At 37.3% G+C, this 18,293-nt stretch overlaps 1 protein-coding gene across 1 annotated transcript; it reads left to right on the top strand.

Moving 5' to 3' along the window:
• Positions 1-7,265: 7,265 nt before the first annotated feature.
• LOC142234621 (uncharacterized) lies at positions 7,266-11,281 on the top strand. Its single transcript, XM_075305776.1, has 5 exons — positions 7,266-7,375; positions 9,370-10,196; positions 10,254-10,441; positions 10,501-10,663; positions 10,726-11,281. The coding sequence occupies exons 2-5, from the start codon at positions 9,623-9,625 to the stop codon at positions 11,205-11,207; spliced, it is 1,407 nt and encodes a 468-aa protein (XP_075161891.1). The 5' UTR covers positions 7,266-7,375; positions 9,370-9,622; the 3' UTR covers positions 11,208-11,281.
• The last annotated feature ends 7,012 nt before the right edge of the window (positions 11,282-18,293 follow it).

The raw sequence follows: 18,293 nt of genomic DNA, 5'->3' as shown, positions 1-18,293 counted from the left end.
ACCTTTGGGTAAGTCCGTGAGTGGGCGGGGCTACCTCGTATAACGGTCTTCCTAAGCACGTAGGGGCAGCAGCGTGGCAGGACTAATCGTGGGGCCCGAGGCCGACGGGGGTGGTGAATTGGGCAAGTCGAGGTGTAGATGTGGGATACGTCCGTCCAAAGTCGTAGTGGAATGGAAGAATACACGGGGTCAAGTCGAGGTGGGTCACGGCGGGCCACGACCTGTCTAAGTCCGTGATTTCTACAATGATAATGCGCGAGAGTAAGTCACGGTGGGTCACGGTGCGTCACGACCTGTTTAAGTCCGTGATTTAAACAAAGGAACACACGAGGGCAAGTCACGGTGGATCACGGCGCGTCACGACCTGTTTAAGTCCGTGATTTCAACGAAAAGAATACGCGAAGGCAAGTCACGGTGAGTCACGACCTGTTTACGTCCGTGATTTCAACGAAAAGAATACACGAAGGCAAGTCACGGTGAGTCACGACCTGTTTAAGTCCGTGATTTAGACAAAAGGAACACGCGAGGGCAAGTCACGGTGGGTCACGGCGCGTCACGACCGATTTAAGTCCGTGATTTCGACAAAAGGAACACGCGAGGGCAAGTCACGGTGGGTCACGGCGCGTCACGACCTATTTAAGTCCGTGAGTTCGACAAAAGGAACACGCGAGGGCAAGTCACGGTGGGTCACGGCGCGTCACGACCTGTTTAAGTCCGTGATTTAAACGAAAGGAACACGCGAGGGCAGGTCACGGTGGGTCACGGCGCGTCACGACCTATTTAAGTCCGTGATTTCGACAAAAGGAACACGCGAGGGCAAGTCACGGTGGGTCACGGCGCGTCACGACCTGTTTAAGTCCGTGATTTAAACAAAGGAACACACGAGGGCAAGTCACGGTGGATCACGGCGCGTCACGACCTGTTTAAGTCCGTGATTTCAACGAAAAGAATACGCGAAGGCAAGTCACGGTGAGTCACGACCTGTTTAAGTCCGTGATTTCAACGAAAAGAATACACGAAGGCAAGTCACGGTGAGTCACGACCTGTTTAAGTCCGTGAGTTAGACAAAAGGAACACGCGAGGGCAAGTCACGGTGGGTCACGGCGCGTCACGACCGATTTAAGTCCGTGATTTCGACAAAAGAAACACGCGAGGGCAAGTCACGGTGGGTCACGGCGCGTCACGACCTATTTAAGTCCGTGATTTCGACAAAAGGAACACGCGAGGGCAAGTCACGGTGGGTCACGGCGCGTCACGACCTATTTAAGTCCGTGATTTCGACAAAAGGAACACGCGAGGGCAAGTCACGGTGGGTCACGGCGCGTCACGACCTATTTAAGTCCGTGATTTCGACAAAAGGAACACGCGAGGGCAAGTCACGGTGGGTCACGGCGCGTCACGACCTATTTAAGTCAGTGATTTCGACAAAAGGAACACGCGAGGGCAAGTCACGGTGGGTCACGGCGCGTCACGACCGATTTAAGTCCGTGATTTCGACAAAAGGAACACGCGAGGGCAAGTCACGGTGGGTCACGGCGCGTCACGACCTATTTAAGTCCGTGATTTCGACAAAAGGAACACGCGAGGGCAAGTCACGGTGGGTCACGGCGCGTCACGACCTGTTTAAGTCCGTGATTTAAACGAAAGGAACACGCGAGGGCAGGTCACGGTGGGTCACGGCGCGTCACGACCTATTTAAGTCCGTGATTTCGACAAAAGGAACACGCGAGGGCAAGTCACGGTGGGTCACGGCGCGTCACGACCTGTTTAAGTCCGTGATTTAAACAAAGGAACACACGAGGGCAAGTCACGGTGGATCACGGCGCGTCACGACCTGTTTAAGTCCGTGATTTCAACGAAAAGAATACGCGAAGGCAAGTCACGGTGAGTCACGACCTGTTTAAGTCCGTGATTTCAACGAAAAGAATACACGAAGGCAAGTCACGGTGAGTCACGACCTGTTTAAGTCCGTGAGTTAGACAAAAGGAACACGCGAGGGCAAGTCACGGTGGGTCACGGCGCGTCACGACCGATTTAAGTCCGTGATTTCGACAAAAGAAACACGCGAGGGCAAGTCACGGTGGGTCACGGCGCGTCACGACCTATTTAAGTCCGTGATTTCGACAAAAGGAACACGCGAGGGCAAGTCACGGTGGGTCACGGCGCGTCACGACCTATTTAAGTCCGTGATTTCGACAAAAGGAACACGCGAGGGCAAGTCACGGTGGGTCACGGCGCGTCACGACCGATTTAAGTCCGTGATTTCGACAAAAGGAACACGCGAGGGCAAGTCACGGCGCGTCACGACCTATTTAAGTCCGTGATTTCGACAAAAGGAACACGCGAGGGCAAGTCACGGTGGGTCACGGCGCGTCACGACCTGTTTAAGTCCGTGATTTAAACGAAAGGAACACGCGAGGGCAGGTCACGGTGGGTCACGGCGCGTCACGACCTATTTAAGTCCGTGATTTCGACAAAAGGAACACGCGAGGGCAAGTCACGGTGGGTCACGGCGCGTCACGACCTGTTTAAGTCCGTGATTTAAACAAAGGAACACACGAGGGCAAGTCACGGTGGATCACGGCGCGTCACGACCTGTTTAAGTCCGTGATTTCAACGAAAAGAATACGCGAAGGCAAGTCACGGTGAGTCACGACCTGTTTAAGTCCGTGATTTCAACAAAAGGAACACGCGAGGGCAAGTCACGATGGGTCACGGCGCGTCACAACCTGTTTAAGTCCGTGATTTCAACGAAAGGAACACGCGAGGGCAGGTCACGGTGGGTCACGGCGCGTCACGACCTGTTTAAGTCCGTGATTTCAACGAAAGGAACACGCGAGGGCAGGTCACGGTGGGTCACGGCGCGTCACGACCTGTTTAAGTCCGTGATTTCAACGAGAAGAACACGCAAGGGCAAGCCACGGTGGGTCACGGCGCGTCACGACCTGTTTAAGTCCGTGATTTACACAAAAGGAACACGCGAGGGCAAGTCACGCAAAACGAAATTCAGTAAAGAAAACTAACACAAGCACGTGTTCTCGGTTCAATAATTTGTTAACCACATGTCCAGTTATCCCGTGTCACACTGATATTGTTGTTGGCCACAAGCAAAAAAATAATCACAAATATCACTCTACTTACCGCTCGCCTTGTTGACACTCCAAACCTCTTTCACAGACTGACTCTAAAAATTCTTCTCCACTCCAACTTTACCGCCTTTTATGAATTATGTTTCTGCCGTCCCTCTGCCGTGTTTGATTGGAAATGAATGCTGGCTGTCGTAAAGGGGTACCAACAATTTGCCCAGCATAATGCAGGTGTCCCTTCCAGTCAAAGTAACTGTACTTTGTTTTGATGTTTTGTATCAAAACAAGAATGAGGGTCGGCAAATAATGGGGAAAACTTCTCGCTGAGAGCATGGGATTAGTAAATTAAAAGTTAACTGGTATTAGGGTTAAAATCAACTTAAGTCGTTTTAATTCAGAAATTCATAAACAAAAAACAAAGAAAGCAATTAATTCAAATTAAAAAGAAAATAAAAGAAAATTCATAATGACTGGTGTCGGGGAAAACGAGGGTACCGACTTTACCCGTTACAAACTGTGATTGAATTTTATGTTAAAAATCAATCACGTTTTTAATTGATTCAATCACACAATTAATTGATTCCGTGACAAAAGTCAATTAAATTTTTAATTGAAAATCGTGTTGGTTTTCAATCATAATGGGTGATTGATACTATCATTTCGTGATTCAATTAAAAAAATGATTGAATCCCCGATTTTCGTGATTGAAATCAAAAAAAAATTTTTTGTGTGTAGAGAAATTAGCTAATATTTTCAACATTTATATAATTGTATTTAGGAAATCAACTAAGAAGTTGGACACAACCGGAAAAAGCGGCGGTATGTTTGTTTTACCGAGCTTTGGCGATTATTTGGCCGCAATACAAAAATATCCAGCTCTGAGCGACCGAACACCAGAACAACTGAAGACGTGGATTGATAATCAAAGAAAAAAGAAGAAGAGAAAGAGGATCGTGCACAACAAAAACGAAACTTGATGGACAAATCTTCACATCCAAATTAAATCGTATTTGGTTATGCAACGTAACGTATACAATAACTATGAAATGTAGATTAGTATAAATACGTAAGTTTTTAAGTTTAGTTTTTGAAACATAAAGGCTGTCGCACACGAATTTGAACATGTAAGAGTCGAGGTTTTTTCCAATATTTTTAGAAAATTTGGCTATATGCATAGGTGATGCAAAGTCCTATTATCAGGCCCTTATAGTTGGTCATCCTGGCATTGTGAATTCGTATGCTGTCCTCTAGATTGTGCTTAACATACGAGGGCGGTTCGGAAACTTCTTAGCCTATCAATGAAAGAGAATAGTTAGTTTTTCAAAAATATTTTTATTTTTCAATATAATCTCCTGAAACTTCAATACACTTAGTCCAACGCTTTTCTAGCAATTCTATCCCTTGATTAAAATAGTTTTCCTCAAGGTCTTCAAAATAGTGGTTTACAACTGTAATTGCATCTTCATTTGAGGTAAAACGCTTACCAGCAAGGATTTTTTTTTAGAGTTGCGAACAAGTGAAAGTCACTGGGAGCTAAATCAGGAGAATAAGGTCGGTGGTCAAGCAATTCGTACTTTAATTCGTTGATTTTAGCCATTGTTAAAACACTCTTGTGCGCTGGTGCGTTGTCTTGATGAAAAATTATTTTTTGTGTTGTAACCCAGGACGTTTTTCTCGAATTTGTACATTTAATTGATCCAAAAGGTTGCAATAGTACTCTGAATTTATTGTTATAGTCAATCAATAAAATACCTCTGAAGTCCCAAAAAACCGTTGCCATAACCTTACCAGCCGATTGAATTGTTTTTGCCTTCTTTGGGGTACTTCCTCCAGCTTCAGTCCATTGTTTGGATTGTTCTTTTGTCTCTGGAGTATAGTGGTGGATCCATGTCCCATCAACAGTTATGAAACGACACTTTAAAACCTTTTTCGCTTAAAACGATCCAAACAAGCTTGAGAAATGTTCATTCTTATGCGTTTTTGATCGACTGTTAAAAAATGCGGCACCCACACTCAAAAAAATATCCTTCATCAAATTTGATGAAGCGTGTTCATCAACCCAGTTTCATCAAATTTGATGAAAAATTTCATCATATATATGAAATTTTCATTGATTTGAAGAAATTTTTGAGAAAAAATGATGAAAATGGTTCATAAACATTTCATCGCTTCATAAAAACGAGTCATCACTTCTTCATCACTTCATCAAAATTTTCATCATCAAATTTGATGAAAAATTTCATCAGATGAATGAAATTTTCATAGATTTGAAGAAATTTTTGAGAAAAAATGATGAAAAAGTTTCATCAACTCTTCATCACATCATAAAAACATTTCATCACTTCTACATAACTTCATGGGAATGTTTCATCAACTCGATTTCAACAAATTTGATGAAAAGATTCATCATTTATATGAAATTTTCATATATTTGAAGAAAATTTTGGGAAAAAAATTGATGAAAATATTTCATAGGCATTACATTTCTTCTTCATCACTTCGTCATCAAATTTGATGAACGTTTTCATTTAACTAATGAAATTTTCATACATTTGAAAATCAATGTTGATGAAAAATGATGAAAATCTTTCATAAACATTTCATCAAACCAATTTCAAAAAATTGATGAAATTGTTTATCAATTATATGAAATTTTCATATATTTTAAGAAAATTTTTAAACAAAAAATGATGAATCTGATTCATAAACATTTCATTATTTCTTCATCACTTCGTCATGAAGTTTGATGAAAATTTTCCTCAAATGCATGACATTTTCATACATTTGAAAAACTGTTTTGTTGAAAAAACGATGAAAATGTTTCATAAACAGTTCATCACTTCTTCATAACTTTTTTGAAATGTGTCGTCAACCAAATTTCATAAAATTTGATGGAACTGTTTAAATATATAAAATTTCGAATTAAAGACAATTTCATCAATTTAGATGAAAGTTTCATTAAATATACCGTTTTTTGTTATTTCGCAATACTCTCGAAATTGAGAAGAAATTTTCTTCACTTTGATGAAAATTTCTTCACTTTTCTTCATTTTGATGAAATTTTCATAAACTTTTATGAAAATTTCATCAATTTTGATGAAATTTCATAACATTTCATCAAATTGAAGAAAATTTCATCAATTTTGAAGAAATTTTCATAAAACTTATATAACATTTTAATTTTTCCGATACTCATTAAATTTTGAAGAATTTTTCTTTAATTTGATGAAAATTTCTTCACTTTTCTTCATTTTGATGAAATTTTCATCAATTTTTATGAAGCCGTCATTAATTTTGATGAAATTTCATAAGATTTCGTCAAATTGAAGAAAATTTCATCAATTTTGAAGAAAGTTTCATAACATTTACCTGATGTTTTAAAATTCCCAAATATTTAAATAAATATTGATAAAATAAATAAATAATTACTGTTTTTATATACAAAATAAAACAATAGAATTTAACAAATTTCTTTCTTTATGCCTTTAAGCGCTGTTTGGAGCAAACCAACAACAAAATAAGTTCATTTGGTAATTCTCTCTCTAACTAGTCAGTGTGTTCTTAGCTTTCTCGTCGAACGGTCGTGTCATGGTAAAATAGTGGAATTTGTGTGAGAGTGGTAATTTTTTAAGAAACTGGTTAAAATGTTGTGTTTTTTATGCAAACAAGACTTTAAAGAACATATGAAATTATTCAAACATTTGAAAGTGAACCATTTATTAAAGAAAACCGATAATTATTTCTGTTGTGGACAGTCGTATGGACACTCAAATCGTTTCCAAAAACATGTGAAAAAAAATCATGCTGATCATGCACAAGCAGAATACAAAACAAAACATAAAACAGTGGAAAACAGTGGTGATACAAAAAAAAATTTGGAAGTGAACAATGGAGAATGCATCGAATATATAGAATACGAAAATAGCGCAAAAGCAGCAATTAACAGTGGAAGTGGCCGTGAAAAATTAATGTATTAAAATCAAATGTTTTAGAATTTGTTACGGGCTTATATGGAAAGGAAAATTTGTGCCGAAAAGACGCGCAAAATATTCACGAAAGCGTGATTAAATTAATAATTGAACCACTTTTTGATGCTTTCCGTGATTTTGGAAACAATTTGAGTGGATACTTATATGCAGAATTTTGTTTTTTAATTACGGAATGTCTTACTTCTTTAAGGGCTTTTAAAAGTGAACACCTGGTATATAAAGAATTAAAAGAAAAAGATCACACAAAAGATTTGGAAGATTTTACTATCGATATCAAAAGCACGGTTACTCATAAAAACGGTAAGTTAAATCATATTGTAAAAGAATTAAAAATAACAACAATGCCAATTGCTTTTATGTTTACAAAAATTTTGGAAAAGGATAGAAATTATTTAAATATGATATCGAATATAACAAAACTCAAAAATGAAACAACTTTTAGAAATATTACGCAGGGTGAAATTTGGAGGAAGAAGTGTGATATGTATACGAATCGAACTATAATTCCTTATTTTTTGTACGCTGACGAATTTGAGGTAAACAATCCCTTAGGTTCACATGCAACCACACACAAAATTTGCAATTTTTACATTTCTTTCCCGTGCTTCGAATTCAATGACACAAAGTTGGAAAACATTTTCTTATTTGCATCCATAAAGACAAAAGATTTAGAAGATATTGGCAATGAAAAATGTCTACAGCCGCTCATAGACCAAATAATTTTTTTAGAAACACACGGAATACAAATTAGGGGTGCAAATAATGAGATTTTTTCCCTCTATTTTATACTGGCTCTAATACTAGGGGATAATTTAGGACTCAATACGTTGCTTGGATTTCAAAAATCTTTCAATAGTGTATTTTGTCGTTTTTGTAGTATTAATAAAAAAACAAGTGAAACAGCAGTCGCATCTAATCCTAAGAAATGGCGCACATGCAAATCATATGAAGTCGATGTAAAGTTGGATGATCCTCAAAAAACCGGTATTGTAGAAAAATGTCATTTTAACCAAATTCCGTCATTTCACGTTGTTCATAACGTGAGTGTAGATGCCATGCATGACATTCTTGAGGGTGTGTGCCATTACGACTTAACCCAAGCAATATCGTATTTTATAAAAGAAAAAAAATATTTCTCTCTAAAAACTCTAAACAAACGCAAACGAACATTTGAATACGGTGAACTTGAGATCGGCAACATTGCTAAAGATATAACGAACCTGCATTTAAAGGACAAACACTTAAAAATGAGCGCTAGGGAAATGTTAACATTTGCAATGTATTTTCCTATAATGATTGGTGATTTAGTTCCGGAAGATGATCAAGTATGGTCTTTTCTGCATATTTTAATAGATATATTGAATACTATATTATGCTTCACGGTAAATCAATCGACCATTGATATGTTTAAGCAAAATGTTGAAAAACATAATGCTTTGTACATTAAATTATTTAAAGACAGTTTAAAACCCAAATTCCATTTATTGACCCATTACCACGAAGTAATGAATTTATGTGGACCAGTTAGAAACTTTTGGTGTTTTCCTTTCGAAGCTAAACACAAAAGTTTTAAGCAGTATGCCCGAACAATCACATCAAGAAGAAACATAACTTTGTCTATATTTCGAAAATATCAGTTTACATTTGCCAATTATCTTATGAAAGATTCCAAACACAAACAGCTCCATTGTTCGGAAAATCATGAGTCTACGTTAACTGCTGGAGACTTAGTGGAGGCATTTCTGCAGAAACCTATCACTAATATAAAATCATTTACCCAAGCAATTTATCAGAATATAACTTATAAATCTGGTTATTATGTTGTCACCAATGATATTGGTTACGAAGTATTCAAAATTAATAACATTATTATTGACGAGAACGAACCTTATTTATTCTGTCAAAAAATAAATTGCATTCATTTCAACCCTCATTTTAAAGCACATGAAATTGATGTGAAATCTATGGGTGAACTGAAGATCATACAAATAAAAAACTTAATCGGTCCACCAATTACTGTCATTGGAACCGCAGAGGGAAAGTTTATGCTTCGATTCAAAGAATATTTAAAATAAAAAACCATTTAAAAAAGTTAGTGTTAAAATAGGTGTTGCAATTTCAAGAAACTTCTCAACGTGAAATTAATTGATCCATTTTTTACCTGTTAGCATAAAAGGAATTTCATTTTATTTACAACATTTTACTTCCAAAATTTAGTTTGTTTTAACAAAATTAATCAAAAATACACATTTTTATTAATTCAAATTATTTTCTGCATTTTTATTAAAAAAAAGTATCATGTCTGAATATTCATCAAGTGATAGCGATGCGGAAGTAACTTTCCTTTGTACAGAGAAGAACAAGATGTCTTCTGACGATGTTGAAAGAAGGAACGATTCTTATTTTATCTTGAAGGAGCTACTCACATCTTGGGAAATGGGACACAAATGGGAAATTTTAAAAGGTAATTTGTTAAACACCCAGATTAAAATCTAAAATAATTAGATCTTTACAGAAGAAAAGATTACAGTTGATATTTTAAAAATCATGAATTTTCAACAATTGGAGGAATTAACAATGCCTTGGAGTTTGGGCGATAAATTTAAGTTTACAATTCATTTCCAAAGGTGGAGAGATGAGATAAAGTTACCTATTTCTCGTGGATATTTCTCTACCAATACCCGCGAGTCCCCATCGTTGTCACCAAGTTCTGCAAAAATAACGTATTCACAATCAACACTCGAATCTTCAGACACAGAAGATATACGAAATATTAGACTAACAGACATCCTAAAAGACCACAACAAAGGAAGGTTATTAATTGAAGCCTCATCGAATAAGGCAATGTTAACGGATGATGAGAGACAAACACTCATCCATTTAATTGTTCAATATTTCCAAAAAAAGGACCTCCAGATGTCGCTTACGACTAGCTACCAACTTGAAAATCAAATTTTAGAGATGTATCCAAAGGAAAAGTTGACATACTACCGTACCGAACGACGTGGGAAAATCTATGCCAAATTTCACAACTCTAAAAGACTTTCACGTTCCATTTTAAAGGAGAGAAGTACGGACATGGTAAAAGCTCGTGAAAGACAAATATCTAAAATTGAGTTTCGTAAGTTAATTAGTGTGTTGTCTAAATCATTTCGTTTAATTTCTATTATTTTTCCAGACCCAGAAGAGGACGCCCAAACTGTGATTAGAAAACTTAAATATGAGAAGTTAAATATAGACTTATTTTACTCCAAATGGGGCGCTTGTTCACAATTTCGCCTAAAACAAATTTTTGAAGAATGTCAGAATATTGGAGATATTTTAACAAAATGGCCCCAATATAAACGGAACGACGCATCTGTACTGGTATGTATATATTTATATTGTTGTTTGTTTTGATATTTATAGATTAACGACTTTCGCAGATAGATATTGACTTCGAACGAATCCATCCCAATCACGATAAAATTGAAAACTGGAATGAAAAGATTATGCGTATTTTTTTACTTTTAAAAAAATCCAATCATTTCAAGGACGACATACCAACAAAATTGATCAATTCTCTTAATAATGATGCAGCACAGAAAGGTAAACATTTTTTTTAAATTATCGAACTTCATATCCAAAAATACTTAATATTTTAATTTCAGATCCTGATATGTTTGCAGTAAAAATATTGTGGTGTCTACATTATTATTTAATACCAACTGCCAGACGTGTTTCGAAAAATGAAGCGGGGAAAAAAATATCTGTGCGATATACAATCCAAGATTCTCAAAATTCATTTTTTTATACCGACACAACTATGCAAGCGCTAGAAAATTATTTGGACAACTTAAAGCAGAAAAAGGAAAACATTCAGCCATTTATTTTAGGTGTTGGAAGTATCGAAACAAAAATTGAGCCTGTATTTGTATACATAGATGGAGCGTTTATAGAATGTGCAAATTTCTTGAAATCTGTAGACGTTTGCTTCAAAGTATTGCATGTCTTCAATTTGAAGTATCCAAATGCTTGTGAAAATTTTATGTCTTTTATTGAGAACTACCTATTCGAAATTAAAGGAAACACTAAGGATAATTCAAGATGCTCAATTCTCTTAGACGAACTTACCAAAATTGACAACATATAAGCATGTATCAATAAGATATTTCTATATTTATAGACCGTTACAAAGATTTTAAGTTTTTGAAGCTATAAATGTCACTAAAGATCAAAATCCCAATTTATTTTACATATACGTTTTTAATAATTATATTATACGTTTTTAATAATTATATTAATTGAATATTTCATTAATTTAATTATATTATTTGATTAAATATATATTAATTTAACCATACATGAATTAATTTTAATTTTGCTGTAACAAAAACGTACTTTATATATTTGTAAGAACCAAAAACCTTAAAAATTCAAAATTTAAAATTAACATACACTTTTCATATAACATGCAATAATACATTCATGAATAAAACTAATACTCAAATGTAAACAAATGTGTTATTATATCCTATGTAACTTTTCCTACGCGTATTGAATATTAATCAATTCTGAATATTTTTATTAATTTCAGCTGAATTAATGAAAATATGTCTTCAACTTGAGGAAATGTTTCATATAGAATGTAGAAAGAAATGTTTTCTTCAAATTTTGTCACATTTCCGTAATGTCATCAAATTTGAAGAAATGTTTTGTACGTTATATATGAAACATTTCTTCAAGTTCAAGAAATATTTTCATTAATTTCGCTCTGATTAAAGAAAATATTTCATAGTTAGTTAGAAATTTCATCAATTTTGAAGAAATATTTTGTAAACAATTTATGAAATATTTCATCAAATTGAAGAAATAATTTGGTTCTAATGAAAATATTACATTAATCCAATGAAATTTCTTCAATGTTGATGAAATGTTTCATAATCAATAAATGAAATGTTTCATCAAATTGAAGAAATAATTTCAACAATTTGGCTCCAATGAAAATATTTCATTAATCCAATGAAATTTCTTCAATGTTGATGAAGTGTTTCATAAATTATATATGAAATGTTTCATCAAATTGAAGAAATAACTTCAACAATTTGGCTCCAATGAAAATATTTCATTAATCCAATGAAATTTCTTCAATGTTGATGAAGTGTTTCATAAATTATATATGAAATGTTTCATCAAATTGAAGAAATAATTTCAACAATTTGGCTCCAATGAAAATATTTCATAGATTCAATGAAGTTTCATCAAAGTTGATGACATGCTTCATACATAATGTATGAAATGTTTCATCAAATTGAAGAAACAATTTTACTTTGATGAAACATTTCATAGACATTATGAAAATTCATCAAAATTGAAGAAACATTTCATATATAATATATGAAACATTTCATCAAAATGAAGAAGTTTCATACATTATATGAAATGTGTCATATATTTTAAGAAATTTCTTCACAGTTTATAAGAATTTTTGATGAAAGTATACTTCAAATATGATGAAAAATCATCATTTTGAAGAAATTTCATAAATATTGATGAAGAGCTTCATAAATATTGATGAACAGCTTCCTCAATATTGATGAAGAGGTTCATCAGTTTTGATGAAATAATGTCCAAATTGATGAAGGGCTGCATCAAAATTGATGACGATAACTTCATCAATTTCTAAGAAGATTTCTTCAATTTGATGAAATATTTCATATCTCCGGATTTTGATGAAACGCATTTCATAGAATTGATGAAAAAATCATTGGAGCCAAATTAAGGAATTTTTTCATCAACTTGATGAAGAAATTCTTCAATTTGAAGAAGGTTTTTTTTTCAGTGCATGTTGCAGAAAGCTTTTTATACCCTCCACTATAGGATGGGGAGAATATTAACTTTGTCATTCCGTTTGTTACATATCGAAATATTGGTCTAAGACCTAAGTATACTCGTATAATCTGGGTCATGGTGAAATTCTGAGTCGACCTAGCTAGGTCCGTCCGCCCGTATGTTGAAATCACGCTAACTTCCGAACGAAAGAAGCTATAAACTTGAAACTCGGCACAAGTAGTTGTTATCGATGTAGGTCAGATGATATTGCAAGTGGGCCATATCGGACCACTTTTACGTATAGCCCCCATATAAACCGACCCGTAAATTTGGTTTTAGCGGAAAAGCAAATTTCATCCGATCCAGTTGAAATTTGGTATATGGTGTTTATATGACATATAACACCCATGCAAAAATTAGTCCATATCGGTCCATAATTATATATAGCCCTCATATAAGACGATCCCCAGATTTGTCTTTCGGAGCCTTTTGGAGGAACAAATTTCATCCGATTCAATAGAAATTTAGTATGCTGTGTTAGTATAAGGACACAACACCATGCAAAAAAGTAGTCCATATCGGTCCACAATTATATATAGCCCCAATATAAACCGATCCCCAAATTTGACCTCCCGAGACTCCTAGAGGAACAAATTTCATCCCATTCGGTTGAATTTTGGTACGTTGTGTTAGTATATGGCCGCTAACAACCCTGTCAAAATTAGTCCATATATATTCCGTCCAGATAAACCAATCCCCAATCACACAAAAATTGGTCCATATCGGTTCATAACAATAGTTTACACTTGATGAGAGTCGAATTTATGTATTTTGATCTGCTGAAATGATTAAAAATTTTTTATGGAACCGTTTTTGAGATACCCCTTCATTTTTCATTTTTTGCTCTTTTTTCACTAAACAAATTATATCTCGAGTTAGAAATGTCCGATTATATCGTTGTTGGTACTTAAATGAAATAATTGGATCTGCGATAAAATAAGTGGTTCAAAAAATATCGATGCGAATATGCCAAATTTTCAAAAAAAAATATTTTACAATGGACTTTTTCCGCCAGAAAATTATAATCCATTAAAAGTAATAAGGTCAACTAGAAGGTTAGGTTGGGTTAAAGTGGCAGCCCGATTAAGATTCAGGCTCACTTAGACTATTCAGTCCATTGTGATACCACATTAACTAAAAGTACCTATTACATATGGGCACTTCTAGTTTTAACCGTTGAACCTTCTCGATTATTTTCTTCTGTTGAACCACCCAGATTGTTCCAAAAACATTAGCAGACTGCTTAAGTTAACGTTTTCCAGGTCCGCCAGTAATCTGAAGCTATATGCCCCTAAAATTTGCTTACGCCTTACACAAAATGCAGGACACTCACACAAGAGGTGTTTTATTGATTCCTTTTCCTCCGCATCATGACAGCTCATACAATAGTCATTATACTTCGCACCGATAGTTTTTGCAAATCGCCTATCAGGCAGCGACCCGTTATAGCAGATATCAGGAGTGATATCTGGCGTCTCGAGAACACTAGCATATCTAGTGTGCGGTTTAAGTTTAAATGGGGCCATATTGGTTTGGTGTCGTTACAACCCTTACAATTCTCCCATCGAACATTTGCCATCATGACAGCCTTCTCACGCAGTAAGAGCTTGTAGGTAGTCAGAGGCATACCAACAGATTCTAGTTCCCCTGGAATATGTAAGGTAGTTCATAGCCTTGCTAGCTCATCTGCTTCGCAGTTCCCCGGTATGTTCCTATGGCCAGGCACCCATATTAGGTGAATATTGTGCTGCTCAGCCATCTCATTGAGAGATTTGCGGCAGTCGATGGCCGTTTTCGAGTTGAGGAACACAGAGTCCAAGGATTTTATTGCAGGTTGACTGTCTGAGTATATATTAATGCCAATATTGCTTGGAGCATTACTTCTCAGCCAATTCACCACTTCTCTTATTGCTAATATTTCAGCCTGAAAAACCCTACAGTGATCAGGTAATCTTTTCGCTATTCGAAATTCCAGATCTTTAGAATATACTCCGAAACCCACTTGGCCATCCAATTTGGAGCCATCAGTGTAGAAATCTATATATCTTTTATTCCCCGGGGTCCGTGTACACCACGCCTCACTGTTGGGAATTAGAGTCTCAAACTTTTTGTCGAAAAGTGGACTCGCCAAGGTATAATGCACTACGTTAGGCACATCTGGCATTATTTTGAGGACCGAACTGTGACCGTTACGTTTTTCCGACCACAGCGATAGCACAGCCGTTGTTGCAGCTGACTGTTTGGCCAAAATGTCTAAAGGCAATAGATGCAGTATGACATTAAGGGAGTTTGTTCCTGTCTTGCTGAATGCACCTGAGATACACAAGCACGCCATACGCTGAACTTTGTCTAAACTTGTCGGCTGGTGAAGTGCCGGCCACCAGATTACAACACCATATAGCATTATAGGTCTAACCACTGCCGTGTATAGCCAATGTACAATTTTTGGTTTTAGTCCCCACTTTTTCCCTATTGCCTTTTTGCACGAGTATAAAGCTACCGTTGCTTTCCTCGCCCTTTCTTCAATATTAAGCTTAAAGTTCAGCTTCCTGTCCAAAATAACGCTAAGGTATTTTGCACACTCCGTAAAGGGAATTTCAATACCCCCTAAGGAATTGGGTCTAACCGTGGGAGTTTTGCGATCTTTGCAGTACATGACTAGTTCTGTCTTTGCAGGATTTACCCCAAGACCATTATCTTTCGCCCATTTCTCAGTCATCCGGAGGGCTCTCTGTATAATATCTCTAAATATTGATGGGAATTTTCCCCTGACTGCTAGCGCAACATCATCTGCCACCACTTGTATCCTTTCTTTTTCTAAGGAAACCAGAAGGTCGTTTATAGCAACATTCCAAAGAAGAGGTGATAGAACTCCCCCTTGAGGAGTGCCTCTGTTCACATACCTTTGTATGTTTGCTTGTCCTAGTGTGGCTGAAATGCGTCTCTCCCTTAGAAGTTCGTCTAACAGCCTAAGTATACCTGGATCAACATTCAGAGTTGTCAGTCCATTTAATATCGAGCTCGGATGGACATTATTGAATGCCCCTTCGATGTCTAGAAACGCCACGATTGTGTATTCTTTGACAGATAGTGAGCCACCGTGGTGCAATGGTTAGCATGCCCGCCTTGCATATACAAGGTCGTGGGTTCGATTCCTGCTACGACCGAACACCAAAAAGTTTTTCAGCGGTGGATTATCCCACCTCAGTAATGCAGGTGACATTTCTGAGGGTTTCAAAGCTTCTCTAAGTGGTTTCACTGGAATGTGGAACGCCGTTCGGACTCGGCTATAAAAAGGAGGTCCCTTGTCATTGAGCTTAACATGGAATCGGGCAGCACTCAGTGATAAGAGAGAAGTTCACCACTGTGGTATCACAATGGGCTGAATAGTCTAAGTGAGCCTGATACATCGGGCTGCCACATAACCTAACCTAACCTAGTGAGCTTTCAATAAAGCTGACTAGTTCATGCAATGCGGTCTCAGTAGACCTGCCCTTCGAGTATGCATGCTGTCGTTTCGAGAGCAAACTTGAATCCACGCTAGTTCTAAGATAAATATCTATCATCATCTCCAGGGTCTTAAGTAGGAATGAGGATAAGCTGATTGGTCGGAAATCCTTCGCATTCGAGTGAGAGGCTTTTCCCGCTTTAGGTATGAAAACGACTTTTGATTCCCTCCACTTTCGTGGAATATATGCTAAGTTGATATATCCTATATATATCGCCGACAACCAGGGGATAATTCTGTCAGCCACCGCTTGTAACTCCGCCGGAATAATTCCATCAGGTCCGGGGAATTTGAATGATCCAAAGCTATTTAACGCCCATTTTATTCTAGATTCTGATACAAATTCCTCGATAGGAAACGACCGCTGAGCTACTGTGGCACCGCCAGTGCATGGTTCAACCGTCCGATTTCCGGGAAAATGTGTGTCCAATAGTACCTCCAGCGTCTCCTCACTGGACGTTGTCCAATTGCCCTCCGATGTTTTAATGAAACCTGGAGCGAAGCTCGTGGATGCTAGCACCTTCCGTAGTCTGGAAGCCTCGGACGTATTCTCAATGCTGCTGCAGTAATCATTCCAAGAGTTATGCTGAGCATTTCTCAGTTCTCGCTTGTATCCTCTCAGATTCTTCTTGTAAGCGTCCCAATCCACAGGAGCTCTGGTGGACTTTGCTTTGTTAAAGAGCTTCCTGCACGATTTCCTCATATTACCTAACTCCGTAGACCACCATGGTGGTCGATTTTTCCCCCTTGGCTTCCTGTTAGGGCAACCAGCTTTCAGTGAAATGTTGACGGCCTTAGTAATCCTCTCCACTGCGTGTTCGATAACTTGCAGAGAGCTCATATTGTCTCGGGTATTTCCGGTATCATCATATTGAACGATTCCCTATACCTATTCCAGTCAGCTTTCCTAACATTTGGCGGAAATATGGTCTTGGTGGTATGAACATCAAATTTGAAACTGATGTAACGATGATCTGAGAAGCTGTGTTCACTTAAAACCTGCCACTCAGATATCATTTCATTCAGTTCTTGCGAGGCCAAGGTGATGTCCAAAACCTCTTGCCTGTTTTTAGTGACAAAGGTTGGGGCATCTCCCTTGTTGCAAACTACCAGATTAGTACGCAAAATAAACTCTATTAGCGACTCTCCCCTTGCATTAGTATCACTACTTCCCCATATAATATGATGCGCATTCGCATCGCATCCCATAATGAGCTTCGCCTTTGTTTTCAGTGACTCCTCAACTAAGGTCTTAACGGCACATGGAGGCATCTCCCTGTCATGTCCCATATAGACCGAAGATACCCAATATTTGCATTTGGCTATTTCTAAATTGGCAACGACAGTGTCTGCATTGCACATTGAAGGAAGCAGAAACAAGTTAAGCTCGTTTTTAGCAATTATACAGTCTCGAATTACATCATTACCAGTGTACTGCAATAGTTTGAAACCCGGAGTACTTAATTCACATATTTTGTTTCTATAAACATATGGTTCTTGAATAAGAACTATGTCTATGTCCCCTTTCAACAGGAGAACTTTTAAGGCAGCACATGCAGCCTTACAATGATGAAGATTTATCTGGAGGATCCGTAGGGCCATCGAGATTTTCAACAACCGTCGCATCAGCCGCTTCAATCGAGTCATCAAGAATGTCCTCTTCAGAGATCTCGGTGGCTCTCGCAATAACCATAGGTTCAACTTTGGTGAGTTCTGAGGCAGTAGCAGCCTCCTCACGCATACGGTATCTATCCATGTCTTCAACTTTGGTATCTCCCTCGACTTCGCAAGAGAATCCGCTTACTTCTGATTCAGACAGAGGCTTGTCCATTTCTGAAT

The sequence above is a fragment of the Haematobia irritans genome, chromosome 4 (assembly GCF_050003625.1).
Source record: "Haematobia irritans isolate KBUSLIRL chromosome 4, ASM5000362v1, whole genome shotgun sequence".
Lineage (NCBI taxonomy): Eukaryota > Metazoa > Arthropoda > Insecta > Diptera > Muscidae > Haematobia > Haematobia irritans.
This window is presented reverse-complemented; position numbering and strand designations above follow the sequence as displayed.

Bases quoted from the DNA above. Each gene is read 5' to 3' on its own strand.
- LOC142234621 (XM_075305776.1), top strand. From the start codon at position 9,623: ATGAATTTTCAACAATTGGAGGAATTAACAATGCCTTGGAGTTTGGGC. The intron at 10,442-10,500 runs GTATGTATATAT...CGACTTTCGCAG, and splicing joins GGAACGACGCATCTGTACTG to ATAGATATTGACTTCGAACG. The intron at 10,664-10,725 runs GTAAACATTTTT...TTTTAATTTCAG, and splicing joins TAATGATGCAGCACAGAAAG to ATCCTGATATGTTTGCAGTA.